The sequence below is a fragment of the Calliphora vicina genome, chromosome 3 (genome assembly GCF_958450345.1).
Source record: "Calliphora vicina chromosome 3, idCalVici1.1, whole genome shotgun sequence".
NCBI lineage: Eukaryota > Metazoa > Arthropoda > Insecta > Diptera > Calliphoridae > Calliphora > Calliphora vicina.
Window position 1 is genome coordinate 34946489 of NC_088782.1, and position 20240 is coordinate 34966728.

At 28.8% G+C, this 20240-nt stretch overlaps 1 protein-coding gene across 6 annotated transcripts; it reads right to left on the reverse strand.

The window, feature by feature from the left end:
• Positions 1-817: 817 nt before the first annotated feature.
• Iml1 (GATOR complex protein Iml1) lies at positions 818-17947 on the reverse strand. 6 transcript variants are annotated; one of them, XM_065506256.1, is made up of 24 exons: positions 17574-17947; positions 17180-17487; positions 15695-16414; positions 15390-15635; positions 15207-15322; positions 14976-15147; positions 14731-14907; positions 14343-14544; positions 14117-14251; positions 12386-12490; positions 8228-8657; positions 7985-8159; positions 7621-7815; positions 7137-7214; positions 4375-4433; positions 3993-4118; positions 3628-3932; positions 3398-3565; positions 3147-3307; positions 2896-3061; positions 2717-2829; positions 1569-1624; positions 1392-1497; positions 818-1310 (listed from the first exon to the last, which is right to left on the reverse strand). In XM_065506256.1, the coding sequence occupies exons 1-24, from the start codon at positions 17614-17616 to the stop codon at positions 1050-1052; spliced, it is 4623 nt and encodes a 1540-aa protein (XP_065362328.1). In that variant the 5' UTR covers positions 17617-17947; the 3' UTR covers positions 818-1049. The 6 variants fall into 6 exon arrangements, with proteins under 6 accessions (XP_065362328.1, XP_065362327.1, XP_065362331.1 ...); XM_065506255.1 differs by lacking the exon at positions 4375-4433 and adding an exon at positions 6830-6894 and having other exon boundaries at positions 17574-17946; XM_065506259.1 differs by lacking the exon at positions 7137-7214 and having other exon boundaries at positions 17574-17946.
• Positions 17948-20240: the final 2293 nt, after the last annotated feature.

Sequence of the window (20240 nt, forward strand, 5' to 3'; positions counted from 1 at the left end):
TAGATTACCCCTACACCTCTCACTCCTGGAGGGAATTAAGACCTTGAACACCCTATACAAATCTGTATATGGAGTAATATATTCATATTACATATGGCCATATGTTCTCGATCTCCAACATCCAGATGTGTTAAGCATAGCTGCGCTGCAGGCAGAGGTGGTCATTATGTGAAGGTCTATTGGAACAAGGTGCAATATAGTGTATAATATATAGCAATACTTCTAAACATAGATAAATACACATAGATGGGAAACTCTCCTATCAAATACCTAACTCAGTTGTCAAAAACCAATACTCGTATGTTTAACAATTTGCAATATTTTTCAGCCCAATTATGAATAAAGTATTTTCCCTTTTCTCATTTTTCCTATTCAAATTCAATGGGAAAAAACTGCCGGGGAACAAACTCGCGCCGAATTTTTTATTCATAATTGGGCTGTTTATGTTTGATTTTATTTTCTATTTTTCCTATGATTTTGAACAATATTGATATAATTTGAAAGTGCTCTGAAAGGCCTCACCGCTGATATATATGATTAATATCTTTATATATATAATTCATCTGTACGTGTTAGTAACTGAACTCCTCCTCAACGTCTGAGTGGGTCCCTGGATGGTTTACATTCACAATTGACCTATATAGGAACAATGGCATGGCACCTCCCATACAAAGTAAAAATTTATTGTTGCATATCTGGAGTACTATTATAGTGGGAGTCTTCAAACTTTTTGTGAGCTATGGCAGAACAACGTTTGCCGGGACAGCTAGTAATAATAGTTTACATATTTATGTAAACTATTAACACATAATTAGAATTAATTTTTAATATATGAGACGTTCATTTATTTTCTATATATTTTTATTGTATTGTATAAAAAAACTTAACGTAATATTTTAAAAACAGATAGATATACCAAGTATAATGAATATTTTAAACTATAACAATAATCATATATACTTATTGAAACTATGCTAATTACTACTTTAAAGAGTTTAACAAATTTTAAAGGTATATACTTATATATTATACAGATAGTAACCCATATTTTAACTTAAACCTAATATAGTTTTATTTTCAATATTATTATTGTTGTTATTTATGTTTTCAATGCTATTTAAAGAAGCACGTTTCATATCATGACAATGATTCCAAAATTTAACCAAACGATTATCGCCATTCGAACAAAACTCACGAAAATCTTTAAGCATTTTCAATTGAAACAGTTCGCCTTCGGACGAATTGTTAATAAGGAGAGATTTCCATTTTTTATTTGGTATCATATGATTCCAAGCCCATAAGAAACCAATCTAGAATTAAAAAAAAAAACAGTTTTAAACAGGTACACATGAATGAATTTTAGTAAACAAATAAGTTTTTAATTATTTTACCTTTTTTGGTACATTAGTATTATTTGTATGACCATAGACACAACGAGTAACATTGGCTTCTTGACGACTTGGAGAATCCATTTGATAATTGGTATTTTTAGAACAACTAAGAAATAAAATTATAAATTGAATTATTAATTTGTTTTTGAAAATATGTATATACTACTATTTTATTACCGTATAAGAGCAAACATATTGCCGGAGCAATGGACATATTGATATTCCTTTGGCACCTATATAAGGGATTTAATATAAAATAAGGGATTTATTGTAATATTTTATAATAGTTCACTTAAAAAAAAAAACAAGTAAGACTCTATATTCGGCTGTGCTGAATCTTATATACTCTTTGCCAAAATATACTTTAAGAAAAAATAAATTCCACCGAATTTCTATAACTTGTGGGAAAGGTCTTTGAAATGTCTATCATTAAATATACATATTGTAATGCCCATGGAGGTACAATTATTAGAGAGAGTTTTCATTATTCAACCCTAAAACGTCAAACTATGTGTTTAATTACTTACCTTTTTTCAATTTGTTACCGCGATATTTTATAAATTTTTAAGGTTTTAATTGAAATTAGTACACATTTATTTAATAAAATATAGTTTTTTCGTAACAAAAATTTAAATTCAATTATTTTTTTTTGGCATTTCCTTTTTATATTTTTTAATTTTCTTTTGTTTGACGTTATAGGGAATGTATAATTGAGAGCATACTTTCTAATAATTGTACCTTGCTAATTCTACAATGGTAATGACTTTGTAATTAAAATATAGTTAAAAAAGTAAGAGAGCTATATTTTAAATATTCATTTCAAATTTATTTAAAAAAAAAATTTTAATTTTTTATGCCAAAATTGTTTTTTCAAATTAATTTTTTAATTTTATTTTCAAAATTTTTTTTTAATTTTTGTTTTTAAATTTATGAGTAAAAAATGTTATGATAAAAATTTTATGTAAAAAAATTTTATGACAAAAATTTTTTTTTGGCGAAAAAAAATTCAGATTAAAAAATATTTTTCCGATTTTGACCCATTGTAGGTCCGACTTACTTTGCCCTTATATACGCTGTTGCAAAGGTATTTGATTTTATATTAATGCCTTAGTAGATCAAAACTAGGTCGAAAATCGAATTTATTCTGGGTGTTTCCTTAAATAGCAACCGAACTGGGTCTATAGCGGAAATTTTTAATTTGCGACTCCATAAAGGAGCGTCCTTTATGGAGTCGCAAATTAAAAATTTGGAAATTGCAAACATAATGACAAACTTATATAGCACTCATGGCGAAGGGTATAATAACTTTTTTTAATATTACTTACATCTCTGTTAAAAGTAAATTTCTTTTCCACAACACAGGGTAAAAATCCGAAACGAGCTAATATAGCTTCTTGAAATAGTAACATACGATCGGCTCTAGTTTCTTCAGAAAATTCTAGAAAAATAGAAAATAATTTTTACTCATTTAAAAAAATCCTCCAGGTTTTTTCTAACAACCAACCTTCGAACAAATTAACACCATTATTTAAATGCTGAGTGGCCAAAGGTATAAATATAGGACCTCTAAGCGGATCGGATTTTTCTGTAAACGGTTCAGCCATTGGATCGGCAGGTACCGGAACTAATTGATAATTACATTGGTTGGCTTTACGTATCCAGCCATTAATCTTTAATTTGGTGTGAAAATTTATAAATAATGTTTTAAATTAACCTCTATAGACGTAAACTGAATGGTATTTATTTTAATCTTACCAGATCCCAAACTATTGGTCCCGACGATGTAACCCATTGTACTACAATCTCAAATGCAAAACCTGTTTGCATAACAGTGTGATATTTAACATGACCCCATTCCATACGTTCGCTCTTTTGATTAACATCAATTTCTAAATGTGAATGCCGATAAGTTTTGTCTAGAAAATTATAGAATTTTATCAGAATATAAATAGGAAAAATCTGTTTAAAATATTTGAATATTAACTAAATAAGATTCAATTTCTTACGATTCCTGCAACACTCAGTCCAGGATTGTGAAGGTGGTATTTCTTTCAGAAAGCTTGGTATATGCGGTAATGCAGCTTCATCATTCCATAAATTACTACAGCCTAATAATTCGATTTCCATCCATTCATTCTCAAAGGCACTTAAATCATTTAGGGGTCGTATATAGTCTATCAAAATACACATAATATTGATCCTGGTTAAAACAACAATGTTTATATTTTTTACATACCTTTGACATTTTTATCTTGTTGTGCAATAAAATACAAATAAAAGCCTGCTAAAACGGGCTTATTAAAATCACCCGAGGCATGACAGATTAATTTCTCTTTACGCATAGCCTCTAAAATTTCCAAAGGACTACGAGAGTTATCCAAATTATTTTTCAGCCACATCAAGGCATCAAACGATACAAACGTATACGAAGGCAGACTTTGGGTTTGTGAAATGAAGGCAACACCATTAACGGGATGTTTCATAGCTTCAAATATTTCATTAACGGTGGCATTTGGACGTAATTTAATTTCCGTTGATGATCTTGTAAAAAAAAGGAAAATGTTTAGTTTTTATTTTATTACTTAGTTATGTATGTATTACCCTTCATCATAATCATCATGCTGATTTAGCTCAGAATTTAAGGCAATCGCAGCGGCATCTGCAGCCGGATGTATTATACGACCAGCGGCCCGTTCCGTTTTTAAAACAGTTGATCGAGCTATATAACTATTTAAAATAGAATAACATTTATAAAGTTATTAAAAAAAATATTGTAAATAAATGTATTAAAGGTAAATTTCTAAATGCATTGAAAAAATAATTGCCAAAAAAAAAAAGTTGAAAAAACTCGAAATTGCATTTAATGAATTTTATGAAAGTTATATACAAATATGATATGAAGGTATTTTAATGAGTGTATTTAAATTTTTTAAAATTTCTAATGAATATTAAAATTGTGCCTTTACAAAACAAACCAACAAACCTTTGCTGAGGTGAGTTAAAAATAATATGATGTTTTTCAGAGAATCTAGTTGTGACATGCTGTAAGCCAAAAACCATAAAATAAAAAACAAAAAAGTTAAAAAAGTACAAAATAATAAAATGTAGCAAAATAAAAAATTAAAGCAGACAATTTGTAGGTACTAAATAAATGTTTTTTTATATGTAGGATTGATTGCGTACACTTATATAACCAGACAAAAACTACCAATGCAATTGCATATGATAAAGTACTTGATTTACAAAAAAACTAATGTTTGTAAAGTACTTTGCGCATGTTTTTTTTTTTCAAACTGGCTATGTGTGTATGTTAGACTGGACCGATTGACAAACAAGTTTTGTTAGCCCTCTCACTTTAAACTTTGTTATTATAACCATTAAATTTGAATATGTATACGCAGATTCGTCAGATTGAATGCTGACAGCTCTTGGTCTGGTAAGGATCATGGGCACTCTAAGATACTGGACTACTACTACCATTTTTCGACATGCAATTCCATATAATAATTCCGAATAGGGATATATGGCTGCGAGGATTCCACCCCACTGATGATGTCATAAGGCTTGGTGAAGGTTTCTTTATAGAGAATAACTATATACTGCTCTTTAGGCGGAAATTACTGCCATAAAACGTACATCCAACTGGCTGAGATATTATCGAATATCTGGAAATATATGTACATATATTGATGATATACATTTGATGATATCAAGGCTTCTGTTAATGGAATAGCGGGTTTCTTCACGACATCTAGGTTAACCGAGGAATGCAGGGCATCCCTAAATGAGATAGCGAGACATTTTAGGATAACGTGAGGGGAGGCGATTGATCCATTTTCTTGTATAGCAGAAACTATATGAAAATGCACAGAACACATAATAAAAGCTAGTATCAGTAAAAAATCTAAAAAAATATAAATTTGTTTTGTATATCAATTCGGGCGGGAGTCCTTTTAAAACATATCAAAGTTAAATTACCGAGAGCTACAAAACGTTGTTTATGTCAATCCACCTAGTCTGATGTAGAAATTAAAAAGTGTTTAAAATAAAACTTTATATTCTATTTAAGATATTACATAGTTTTAATAATTATTATATTGCAGACATAAAAATACAAAGACACGCAACCCATAGACTAAAAACAATTTTATATGATCTGGTTGAAATCATTTCAACTTAAAAAATACATATCGTACTCGTTCAACAATACTGTATTAACCAAAATTTTTAAAAATTCACTTTTTGCAAGAAATCAACTAACAACATCAATATATATCTACTGTAAAAATTTCAACGTAATCCGATTACTCTTTCATCTTGAAAACCACATTTGTTTTATTTAAATTTTGTTGTATTTTGAGTTGATACTGTTTTGTTGATAAAATAATACAAAAAAATATCGAGAAGTTCCAGAAAAATGGTAGTAACTCAAAAAATAGATTTATTTTGCAATAATTGCAAAAATGTTAAAGAAAAACAATGTAAATATATTTTCAAATGGAATTTGCTTACTATGATGTATTCGGATTTTCAAATTCTCTTAAAATGTAATCACAAACAGTTTTTGCCATCTACTGAAAATTTTAAAATTTTGAGTTAATACAGTATTGTTGAACGAGTGCGATATGTGGTTGATAATACAATGGAACCTTTTCCAAATATTTAATTAAAAAAATCTTAAAAAATGTTCCGTGGAAATGAGCTTTAAGCTGCCATTTCTAAAGGGTCTTTCAAAAGGGACTTCCGAACTTTGACAGTTGATAGCGCCCGTATTGTTGAAGCTACATCTGTCGAATTGGATGTCGTTTATTCAGTTTGTTATGTCAAATCATCATGGACGGATATAGCACTTAACAAAACGTTCAAATGATAATATGTTTAATTTAATGCGTTTTTCGTGTTTTACGTTGAGGTCAATTTTTGAAAGAATGGGTACGTTAACAAACGAATTTGTCAAATTTGAGACGAAATCAATCCACATTTGATCGACATCGGTTTATATTTCTTTGACAACTATGTTTGCCAGGCCATCATCATCAACGGAAAGCGCTATAGGTCGAGTACCTTCTTTTTTTTTGGCTTGAATTGGATGGTGTGGATGTGGTTTCAACAAGACGGCGTTATGTGCCACACAGCTCAATCCACATTGGACATTCTGCACGTGCTAAAACCAATATTAAATTAAAAATATTTTAAATTATGAAGCTGCGTGTCTATTACAGTATAAGCTAGAGAATAGTTTACATACATTAAGTTAAATATTTAAAACAAAATAATTAAATAAATAAATTATAGTAGCAAAAAGTATGTAGTAAATAAGCAAACACCAAACGTTTGTAAAAAAAAAAATATAAGGTTCAAAACATAACAAAGCCAAACCAGTTAAAAAGCTTTACAAAAAAAATTTGTCTTTTAACTAAAATTGTTTATATAAAAACCTTGGACGTTTTTCGGGTAAACGATTACTGCCAACACGTTCACGAAACGGCGAATTCGTAACTCCCTAAATTTTAAAAAAAATATGCAAATTTAGTGGACATTATTTGTTTGATTCAAGTAAATGCTTGATGCTTTTTTTTTTTGCAAATAAGAGGGTAAAATAAACAACAAAACAAAAAATATGTTTGTATTAACAAGACAAAGGACAAAATTTTAGAATTAATTTTAAGTATTGACAAAACAAATAGAAAAAAACTTGTTTTTAGTAAAGAGAAAAAAAAGATAGAAAAGTTTAAGATAGAGAACCTGATTAGATGGAGGTCTGGATATTATGCTGGTACTGTGGCGCCTTCTTGTTAGATGACTTTGTGCAGTAGGACTATCCTGTAAACGATTCCAACTCAAACACATAAGGCAAAAGCAACAATAATAAAATTTTGGAAAAAGTATTAAAATTGTTGTTGTTGTGTGGTAAACATTTAAAAATAAATAAATATGTATATGTAAGTATGTTAAAACTCTAAATAAAAAAATATTTCTGTACATAAATGTTTTTTTTTTGTTCGGGAAATTATACATAAAAGTAATAAATAATAAAAAAAAAATATAATAAAATAAATCAATAGTTAAGATAAAATAACTTGCAAATATAAATATAATTGAAAAAAAAAAATAAAACAAAACTAAATTATTTAAATAAAAGCATAATGAAACGTAATTAGTTTAACTAATTTCCATACAAAACGAATAAAAGAATAATTAAATAGAAAAGAATTCAAGATTTGCTTACGCGTGCTTTACGTCTCTTCAATTTATTCAAATGCAATTCAACGAAACGCATAAAATCATCTATCTGTTGTTTAGTATTGTCCACCGCAGTATCGGTGAAAACATCACAGTGTTGACAGCCGTGTTCAATTATTTTATTCATGGCTCTATTTTCTTTTGGTAATAAATACATACGGAAACGCCAATATTTTAAACTCTGTAAGATATAGAAATGCATACATTAGTTTAATAACTTATTTATATAACTGAAAATTTTAATTTTAAATTCCGGTTTCGGTCTGAATCAACAAAATGGTTTCTTTTAAAACGGAATCTGTATTTTAAAAATTTTGATATTTAAATTACATATATATGTATCTACTTACTTCCATTAAAGGATAATCAGTATCACCTCTAGTACATATATAATGATCCATATAATTCCAATTGAAATTTTCCAATTTTTCGGTAGTAAAATTAACACCTGAAATCTCATACGTTTCATGTTGTGGCGCATGGAAACGATAGCGATAATCAACATTAATCGGTGGATAGGGATGTCTTGGAAATAATATAAAATATGTTATTAAAGCATTTAAAATGTTTACTACTACATATTTACTACTCACCTTGGCCTATAGCCCGTTACAGTTATAACCGAACCATTTAATGTTATTTTATGGAAAATACGACCTATCGATAATAAATATTCCTTTGTGACCTCTGTTAATGGCTGTAAATGCAGCACTGAAGTAGGTTTTTGCTGCTTGAGACCCCCACAACATGGCGCCTGGGCAGGAGTGTTATTTAACTTCTCTTCTAAAACGATTAGTTGAAAACCTTGAGCCAAACGTTGTGATACAATTTCTGTACAAACTTCTTCAGTTGTCAGGGGTTTTCGATAAATCGCTCGACTATTAGCATAATCCAAATTTACATCATCCGGCAGGAGAGTGTAATCGGATATAACATAATCGTTATGTAATGAACGTTTATCGGGAAAATAGTCAGTAGTTATAGGTAAACAAGCTGGTATGGTAAGAGATTTCCAATCAACTCCTACAAACAGTTAGTGTTTCACATTATAATAAATTTAAAAAAGAAAAGAATAACATAATTATTAAATAAAATTTAGTTATAGATTATTTTGTTAACATTTACAACAACACTGTCGAATACGAATAGAATTTTTTATTTTTTTGTATTTAGTTTAGTGAAATAAAAGGACACAACATCTCTTCAAAATACCATTAAAATTATAATAAATCCCACAACATGTAATAAAGTGTGATTAAACGTTAAAAGCAGAAAATAATAAAAAAAAGCACTCAAGACATACATTTAATTATTTAAAAAAAGGTAAGTAAAAGATAAATAACAAATTAATTAAATTATTTATTTGGTTTATCTGTATAAAATAAAACAAATGATTTAAATATGTTGCTTATAGATTTCGAAATAAATTTGAAACGTGATTTGAACGCTCTGTTAACTCTTCAGCAATTTTATTCTAATAATAACTCAATAATTATTTGTTGATGTTAATTATGGGAAATAAGGTGAATTAACAATTTTTCCAATCCGTTGCACGACTTCCATAACAACTTGACATTGGATCAGGCCTAAATAGAAAGAAGTAAACTTGTGTGTTTATTTTTAAGGTATCGTTAATTTCTATTATTATGTCAACGGTAACGACAGCCATTGATAGCAGACTACCTCAATCACTCAAACCAAGGTTAAGCTTGATAAATACTATGCGAACTCTGCACCATCAATTTCAATGGTAAACATGTGGTTTTACTGAATTTCGTTGTGGACGTACAAGACTAGAGATGTCGAACGCTCTGGACGGCTAGTTGAGGTCTCTACACCCGAAAGAATTGAAAAAATCAAGATATGGAGAATGAAAGTGCGAGAGATTGTGGAAGCCATAAGCATCTCATATAGCTCAGTGGTTTAAATTTTTAATGACTGCTTGGGTTTGAGAAAGCCTCCCGCATATGCTCACAATGACGAGCACAAAAGGGTGCCGTTTCTATAGCACAAAATTCATTAATTGTTTTTTCAATTTGTTTATATTTTATTTTATGTTTAATAACAGAGTAAACAAAATTATATTAACTAGCAGATACCGAAATGATAGTATTTACGAAATAAATAATATAATTTTAATTAGAATACAATATAATAAATAAAAAAGCCGAAATGTTTATTTATAATGATATTAAAATCATCATATACCAGATTTTATTTTGAATTGGACTGTGCCGACTCAAATATACTCACCACCAATATAATACGGGCACCGATTGTACTTATGTTGAATTTCCCAATAAAGTTTTGAAAAATCTCAAAAATTAGAGTTTTTTGTCTTTTTGGGCTTAATATCCATACCAGTGTAAGGGTTATCGAAACCCTTTATAACAAATTTAAGAACATATTGGGCCATCTAAAATGGATTACTATTATATTTAATAACGACTATGCAATTTGGGAATTTTTGCCCTAAAGTGGAATTTTACATAAAAAAATATGCGTTTTTGGATGGATCTGGTCCACTCGGTATGAAACATTTTAAAATGTTTTGTGATTAAAAATATTTGATGTAAAGTTAGCTTTTCAAAAAGTATAAACTACTTATACATATTCTTAGGAATTTTTTAGATAACTTAAAATAAAAAAAAGTACTTTTTCCCAAAAAAATAAACGAAAAATCTGATTTTTTTTTTTTAAATTCAAATGCATATAACTTAGAACTTGTTAGTCCAATAATGGAAAAATGGAAATCGGAACATAAAGAAAGAAAGTACCTTAAGTGTGCTACTTTGGGGGCCTCTGTCCGCGCATTTGGTGGACAACACTTGCTCTTTGCGCATGTTAAATTTCATTCAAACCGGACTAACCATTTAGAAATTACAGATTTATTACCCTATTTTTATACCCTTCATCTTCGTGAGAAGGGTATATATAAGTTTGTCATTACGTTTGTAATTTCGACAATATAATTTTCCGACCCTATAAAGTATCTGGATCCTTATAGATAGCGGAGTCGATTAAGCCATGTCCGTCTGTCTGTCTGTTGAAGTCAATTTTCTGAAGACCCCAATATCTTTGGGATCGAAATCTTCCTATTCCTATTTAAAATCAGCAAAATCGGTACACAAATGGCTGAGATATGAGCAATAAATCAGGACAACCTTGATTTTTGAACTATATCTGAATTACCAAGTCATTAATATAGACAATATAGATATCTAATGATAGATATTTCAAAGACCTTTGCAACGACGTATATAAGACCAGAGTAAGTTGGACCTACAATGGGTCAAAATCGGAAAAAAAATTTTAACCCGAATTTTTTTTTCACCAAAATTTTTTTTTAAAACTTAAAAAAAATTTAAATAATTCGAAAAAAATTTTGTTCCAAAAAATTAAAAAAAGAACTTTGGAAAAAAATATTTAAAATTTTTATTTTGAAGTATAATTTGGTGAAGGGTATATAAGATTCGGCACAGCCGAATATAGCTCTCTTACTTGTTTTCTATACCACTGTGTGTCGTTTACGATAAAAATCCTTTACTGTAAAATGTAAACATTGACTTACGATAAAATCTTACTCCCTATATTTTTAAAGTTATTAACAATTTTGATATTATGAGAACTATAAAATATCAGTCGGTTTATATTTCAGAATTAAAAAAAAAAATTAGAAAATGTCGCATACGATAATTTGGCGCCAAAGGCATTTATATTGATCATTGTGAGGTTTATCAGATTATTTACCCATTTTTACTGCGCTAATAGTTTTACCTTTCAAAAACCATCTAAATATATTATTCAGACACCCATGATTTATTATATAGCATAGACGTTATTATATGTATGTATATAAAAGTGCATATTTACTAATATTTATGACAATTATGTTGTAAATGATGAAAATTTGTCTAATCTACTAAATATACGATATAAATACTTGTATAATCATGCAATTAAAAGAAACATGCATTAATCTACTACAAACGTACCAAATGTTATTAAAATTAAACTACATACAGTCATAGTTATACATTGCATTACACCAGGATTGGCTAAATTTTGTTCACAGATAATTGAGTGAAAATGTGGATCAAATCAGATAATGAGAAGCCAAACCAAAAATTGATTACCGAATTTTGAAGCATTTAATTGATTTCCGGCCATGATTCGATTTGCATAAAATAATTTCTCAATGAGTTATAAAGGTAATTCAAGTCACAGATTTTTACTCTTGCGAAAATGCAAACTTTCGCACAATCACAATAACAACATACATTATACAATGTGCAAAAGTTCGTATTTTCGCAAGGGTAAAGAGAGGTGACGTGAATTATTTTTATTATAAAGTATAGAAATACAGGCCAATATCCATTTAATGACTTAAAATGTTTTAGAAACCAGTTTACATTACTAAAATTTTAATACTTATTAAATAGGTGTACTGTATTTAAAAAAAGGGTGCAACAACGTAATAAAATATGTAATATTATTTGGGAAGTATCTACAGTGTGTTTTTTTAAATACAATTAATTCACTAAAAAGTGTTCGTTATTTTGTGGTAAAAAAAACCGTTTCTGAAACAAATGTGAAGCTGTTGATAAATAATATGCAAATTATATGTTATTACTAGAGAAACAATGTGCGAGCTTTTTATATATTTAAACAAAATATATATTTCGTTTAACTACAAAAATAAATATAAAAAAAATGGTTACGTTTAATTTTTTTTATATAAATTTGCTGACCTATGATTATTTTTCCTTTGCCATCAGCTTCTGTCTCGAACATATTTCCCATTGTGGTTTCTGTTTCAACTATTGGTATTAAATGTTTACGCACACTACCATTCACTGCGATTTTGTTAAATGAGTTATTTTCCAAACATATGTAAATGTAATTTTTTTTGTTGTAGTGAAGGATTTGTTTGATGGGACGGGAACAACAAAACAGTTTGAAAAAAAATTATTCGTTATTTGTAATTTAAAAAAAAGATGGTTAATTTTTTTGTTTATGAATGTATGATGTGGGGATAAAAAATATTGTATATGTAATTTCAAAACAAATTTTAATTCTAAATAAATAATATATAATTGATGGTCATATAGTGACAGCTAGTAACTGAAAATCAAACTTCAACTTCTGATGTTATTTGACATCCATTTCTTAAGCTTTAATTAAATAGCCAGTTACTAGTAATCAAGACTATCTGTAGAGAAAAATATCTAACATAAAAATATGATGATAATAACTACTATTGTTGTATATGATGACTATCGTGAGCTTTAACAAGAAATATTAAAAATAATGAAATTTTCTAAATCGAATAACTTTTATAAAAACATTAAGGGCACTTAAAATTTTACAATTCTATTATTTTCCAAAAATATACAAATAAAGTCTGATAAATATAGGCATATTTTTTTAGCTCACTTGACTTTTCTTTAGCTATTTATTAAAATCACTTATTTCTTCTTGCTCTGTTTCTTTTATTTATATGAAATTAAAAGCGATTGTAATTCATAGGCCCTAATTTTGTAAATCACGTCACAAAGTGATATTTATATGGAAAGCAAAAACATAATTTCAAAAATTTGTTTTTGTTTTATATACAAATTCTTAACAGAACAAACGCACCAAAATTCAAGCGTTGGTTGCGTGATTTACAAAATTAGGGCCTTAATATTTCTATATATGTATGTATATTTCTAGCGACATGTGTTAAATAAAGACTTTCATTCCTACATTTAATTTTTAATCATACTAATGTTTGTTGAAGTTATAAAAGTAATTCGATTTGAAACATTTCAGTATTTATGAATTTGTAATGTTGTGTTAATATAATATATTGTCACTTAAAAATATTCAAGATTCCTTTTAAAGAAATTGCTCAAATTAAATTTATTTACGTATTATTATGAGAATTTAAATAAAATTCAATGCAATGAAATGAGAATAATATACTAAGGTATTAATATTAGTCATTATAAACTTAAAGCCCTTAGTTTCTTACAAATAATGTACGTATTTGTTATTTTAATGTTATATATGCACTTTTTTCTGTATGAATACATATAATATGTTTATATGTATATGTAAATATATATGTAGTTCTTTTGTAACACAATTACCCAAACTAAATTTCCAATATCAAAAATAAAAACTAAAAGATAGTTAATGTAAATAAACTGTAAATAAAACCAATAAACATAGATTAAAATGTAAACAATTTCGGGGGAAATGATAAATTCGCTTTTTGACAATATCACAATAATATACCACAAAGATAAACACAAAATATTCACCCTTACAGAGATTGGCGTAGGCGTTTTATGCCATCCATAGTTTCCTACTAGATTAAAGATAACAGGCAACCTGTTTCTTTAACCTAGTACGAAACTGTAACTGGCGTAAAACGCCTACGACAACCGCTATATTGTCAGTCAATTGTTTAATATTAATGCTTTGATTAAACATACCCGTAGTAATGGCAGGTGTCCATTCCTGTTCCCCGGTGGCACCCCAAAGAAAACTCTTAGCTGGTACAGCTGCCGTCGATGTGTTCGCTACCAAGCCGGAAGTATTTAATAAGGAATTGTTACGTTTCCTGGAAACTGAAACATGTAACAGAACAAACATATTTATTTTCAATAGAATTATTGGATATAGAGAAAGAAAATAATATTGTTAGAGTGTGAAAATTACTTTCGAGTTTATCTGTGTCACCAGTGTTGAAGCTGTTTGAGATGGATTTACTCAGTGTTGAACAATTTGATGTATGATCGTACTCCATGGAATTGTAACACGATGAGTAGTCATTGTCATTATTGTTATTGAATTGATTGCAATTTTGTTTTGCCGGCACCGCCTGATAATGATGCTGCTGTATGAGAACTCCTGTGGGACCCTAATAAAATAAATAATTTTAAATTTATTTTTCTTTTCGGAGAAAAACTAATTTTTAGTGCGAAAACTTAATGTTGTTGTAACATGTATACATAGTGAGTGACAATACAATACAATGGAAACTATTTTTGAAAATTATATTGCATAATATATTCCGTATTTTTGTATCTTCGAAACTGCAACTTACCTTTGGAAATATATGAGTCCAACGACGACGATTTGAAGTTAATTTAATTGTAACATGAGATGGATCAAATGGATTAATTAGAGATCTTCCTGGCCTTACTATTGGCGCTATCGAAACAATAGAGCGTCTTGAATTTTTTTCAGATGCCAAAGATTCAGAAAGATTGGTGACATCGCTCTAAAGAAAAACCAATAAAATTTTACAGATCGATACAAAAAAACTTAAACAATTAAAATATATCGAACCATGGCTGCCAATATGCCGGAAGTGCCATGATGTATGTCCGGATCAGACATTTTGCGTCTTAAACTAGGTACTTTAGTGGGCGAAAAGTTTTCCCAATCACTGTTTTGAAAAGCATATGTTTCTAAACTGGGCACTGAAGTCTTTTTAGCTCTAATAATACGCTGTAAAGAACTGTAATTCAAATTAACTTTAATTCAAACAACTTTAATGCTATAGGTATGTAAGTTTACCAAGTGCCTTGAGCTGGTGGTGCTTGAAATATTTGATCATCATAGGCTTCATAATCAAACAATGAATTATGTATATATTCCGATTGATTACAGCTAAGAAAGTTATTTTCATTGTCCTGGGTTATTAAAGAAACATATTATAATAACGAAATTATAATTCAATTTGGTAATTGTAAAACTTACATTATTAGAATCCATTTTTATGGGAGCATTTGCTATCATGGGTGGCAATTTGATGCGTGGTATAAAATTTGAATAGGCAATTTTTTTATTGGTTGAGTAAAAACTTAAATTAATCCAATGTGGTAAAGAGTAATCGTCAGCCGCAGTCAGCGAAGTATCTTTATTATGAAATTTCAGCAAAGGAACAGCATGTAAAGGTTGCTCACCAACACACACTAAATCGCTACCAACACCATTATCTATAATCTAAGCAAAGCGTTAAAAAAAAGTTTAGCTTTGTTAAGTAATTTCAAAGAAATACTTACTCGTTGTTTGGTTATGTTGGTAAGTTCTCGATCAACTTCGAACACTCCCACCCCCGGTGTTACAACCACTGACAACTGTCCCGTGCGATCAAAAGTACGATCTAGATAGTGTTTTTCAAACGTATTTAATGATATATTTAAAACTTCCAAAAAGTTGCCTTGAGCCGCTGTAGAATTATAAGCTGTTGGTATTTTAATATCCTTGCGGGCATGATAATTCAATACCGTTTTTTGATATGAAGTAAACAACTTTCTCAATTGGGCCAGTATGGTACACCAATCATCGTTTCGTTCATTCTGTATGGCCACGCGATAGAAATCCTCATAAAATCTGCCTTTATAATCCATTTGCAAACATTCGCGCATGTGATCGGGAAATTCATCCAGAGATTTGGCTGCGTAAAATGTCCGTGAAAACAAAACAATTGTGACTTCATGATTACAGCCCAATCTTTTCCATTTGTGAAATAGTTCAGTTAGAAAACCATTCACCGCCTTTTCGAAATACAAATCTCCGTGTATATCAAAATCCCACATTTCCGATGACATTTGTAAGAATAAGTAGACCATTGATGTGCTACTGCGAAATACAATTTTTGTGTCCTCCGTAATTACACCGCAAGAAACACGTTCGCCCTGAGACCACATCTCGTATACTTGACATCGTATTTGCATATCATTATAGTCAATTTTTTTATTGACATATACACAGGTATTAGTCTAAGTTTATGGAATTAAAAGTAATTGCAATTAAAAAAAAAACGTATTAGCAGTTACATTTAGTTTTTTTTATAGATTAAACAAACGTATCGACAGATTTGAATCTAACATGCACTTGACTTTATAATGTAATAAAACCCTTTTATAATTGAAATGTTTATACAAAAATACTTTAATATAAACAAAAAGTTCTATATTCGGCTATGCCTAATCTTATTTACTCTCACGAAATTTTTAGTAAAAAAAATGGTAAAAATTTAAAAAATATTTTTGCCGATTGTAAAATATTAACAAAATTATTGTATGAATATCGTCCGCTTATTATTGATTTGAACCAACGAAAAAAATTTCCATCCATACAAACCGCCATATTTAAGACATTTATCAGGGTATAATTGTATAGTATAGTTGTTAATTTTCTATAAACTTCATTATTGACCCGCAATGTATCAAATTTGGTCAAAATATATTCCCACTTGGTCTAGAGTATAAAAATACAGCGCTGTTTGTATGGAAACCAAAAATTAAATAAAAAATTATACCTATGCTGCACAAAAGAATTTTCTTTAATAATCTTTGATCATGTAAATCTCCTTTGTCCTTTTTCTCAATACCGAGTTTTTGGATATGAGCCAAAACAATACAGCTTATTATACGATATATAAAATAAAAAATTGCTTGTATTACAAAAAGTATTGGAAATATGTATCTTTATACATATTACACAGCACCACTGCAATGAGGGATACCAAAAAAAAAACTTACTAAATACTTCTTCAAACGCCACATTTCTGAACGTCCCATATACTGATCCTTGAAAGTGATTTCAATGGAATCCAAAGCAACATCTGTTACATCAACCACACGCATTACAACATCACTGAAGGTGCGCAGTTTAAATTGATTTGCCACACCACTTTCTATACTAATCACATCACGATTTTTCAGATCTGTAAACGTGGTTATCTGCAGCAGCAATCTAGTATTCTCCTCATCATCACGGTGAAATACCTCAACGATATCACCAGCTTTTGCATCAGGATGTTCCTTACTGTTGATTAAAAGATCAGCATCTGTAATACAAAACAAAAAAATATTTTTTTGTGGTAGAATGCTGTGTATGTTTATGTATTTAAAATTTGTCCCTGTTGTTATTTACCATTATAAGCTTTGGTATGTGTATATAATTTATATAATTTCATTTTGAATTTGTTTCACTTTAACAATACGTTGTTATTGATATAAATTATAACTTTTTAAGTATTTTATGCATTGTTTTCTTCGAAATAAAACACAAACGCTTAGAATGAAAACAAAAAATGTAATAAAAATTTCTTCTTATCAATTTTCGGACATCGTCTGTTTTTGTTCAGTTTGAACAAAACCATCCATGTTTTTTAAAATATTAATTTACAAGAGGATTATTTGCATTTTATCACAGTACCACTTAAAATAAATAAAATAAATGGTAAGAAAAATGTATTTATTCTTAGTTTGTGTGTGCAATAGAAAATACAACAAAATTTATCCTATTTTCTCTTGTCTTTCTTTGATATAGTTTTGACAGTTAATGGCCCAAGCATTGCCAACCAATAATAAGATATAAGAGCGGCTCTGTTTTAGTTTTGACACTCAAAATTAATTTTGAAAAAGTGGCAACGCCAACGGCTGACATCAGCAAACCTACATTTTTTTATATGAAGTTTATATGAGCTAAATTTGGGGGGTCTTGAGCCAACTCATCCCCATAAGAAATACATGGAGTGTGTGTGTAGTCATTCTGGTGTTGCCGGATATGTTCACGTTGAACGGATAATAAAGGGCTGCCAGATTGTACAATCGTAGAGATCTGGCAGCACTTTATTATCAATACTTTTAAAATAACAAAGAAGTAACGACCAATGCGAATTTATAGAAGGTGACCTGATTATTTTTGATATTCAGTTGTTTAGACAAGTGAACTGTCAATTCACTTGTGGTTGTTGCGTCGAAAAATACAACAAACCCAAAAGCAGAAACAACCAAAGGCAACTTTGACAGTTCACTTATCTTTTTACAAAAACAAAGTACCTGTTGTTTTTGTATATGTTGTATTTGTTGTAGTTCTGTCGTCACCTTCTATAAATTCGCCTTGTTAAGTGCTTTGAAATCAGTTTTGTTTTCAGTTTCAAAGATAAATATTTTTTACTATTTGTTTAAAAATTAAAGCTCTGATCATTTTCCTTCCCAGTAAATACTTTACCAGTAAAATCTTGTAACGTTTATATTTTTAAAATTTGTAGTTATAAATTTGAAATAAAGCTTCCAAAATAGTAAGTCAATTTTATTGTTTATTATTTAAAACACAAACCAGACACCAGACAGACAATAGCATAAACACAAAACAGTTCTTACGGGTATAAAAAATAACTAGTAACAATTTGTAAATAAATTTTTCTCACACAAATTCCTTCGTTCTTGTTTTTTTTCTCTTAAGATTGGCTAACGTTACCCCGAAATAACTGCAATTACCGTTACCGATATAATAGTTTATACCGTTATCTGTAAATACCGTTACCCTTATTCTATAAACAATTTAAAATTATAAAAATACAAATTTTCGATTTTGGGTTATCTTGAAAATTAACGTTTTTCCAATAACAATTTGTAATAACTTATAAAAATGTGTAGTTATTGAATAGTATTTGTTGTTTTATATTTTTTTCATGTTGAAATTAAAAGTCTTATATGTAATAAACTAAAATTTAGTTTCTATTACCAATATTACGCAAACAAAACTATCACAAACGGCGAAATATCCACTTTGAAAACCAAACATAGCAATCTCCAAATTACTTATCGTAATTTTCTGCAAACCTTAATGTTAATTTAGTTCAAACTTGATTCATATCTTCATCTGATATATAAATAGGCCACACGTTTTTTTGTGGTACACTTTTTATTAATAAAACATATATGGTTTTCGAATTTCGGCCACCGGGCGATCCTAGTACATATAATTCCATTATACTGAGTAACAAACGAGTACAATATAATAAATATGAATACATTTAGAGATACTGAATTTTTTTTATCAACTAAAATAGAGGATATAGAGGATTCCCTCATATAAATGTACATATTTATTTCAGTCGGTTTTGAAATCTGAACAATCCATAATTCATTCATTCAATTAAAATTCAAAATATAGATAAAAGACATACATTGACAATATACCACGGCCGGAGTATTAGGTTGAACTTTCGACAGCATTTTGTTATGTAGATTCCTCTTGTTTTTTGTAACAACTATTTCAATTATTTGAAATTTTTCAAAAATGCTTATTAAGAAAATGAAATGAGTGGATCCCGAAGCAAACAATTTAGATACTCATACAAGAGAGATCCGGATCGTCAAAAGAAATTTATGAGCCAAAATTGTGGTACTTGACCAATTAAAGTTCTTGGACGACAAAGACGTTGCGTTATTGGAATAACGTCTATAGATAACGTGTATAAACGTTGTAATAAAATCAGGTTTTGTACCTTTTATTATTGAAAACAATATGATAATTTCGTTTTCATACGAAAGCTAAAACAAAAACAAGTAAGAGTACTATATTCGGCTGTACTGAATCTTGTATACCCAAATTATACTTAAAAATATTTTTTTTTAATATTTTTATTTAAGCAAAATTAAAAAAAATTTTATTTAAAAATAAAAAAATTTTTTTTCCAAATTTTCTGCAATTTTTTTAATTTTTAAAATTTTTGTTTTTTATTTTTAAATTTTTTTTTTAATTTAAACAATTTTTTTAAAAAAAAAATCGGCTTAAAAAATATTTTTC

Bases quoted from the DNA above. Each gene is read 5' to 3' on its own strand.
- Iml1 (XM_065506255.1), bottom strand. From the start codon at position 17,616: ATGAAATTATATAAATTATATACACATACCAAAGCTTATAATG. The intron at 7,816-7,984 runs GTAAGTAGATAC...TATATCTTACAG, and splicing joins CTGATTATCCTTTAATGGAA to AGTTTAAAATATTGGCGTTT. The intron at 1,311-1,391 runs GTAAAATAATTA...TTTTAATTCTAG, and splicing joins ATACTAATGTACCAAAAAAG to ATTGGTTTCTTATGGGCTTG.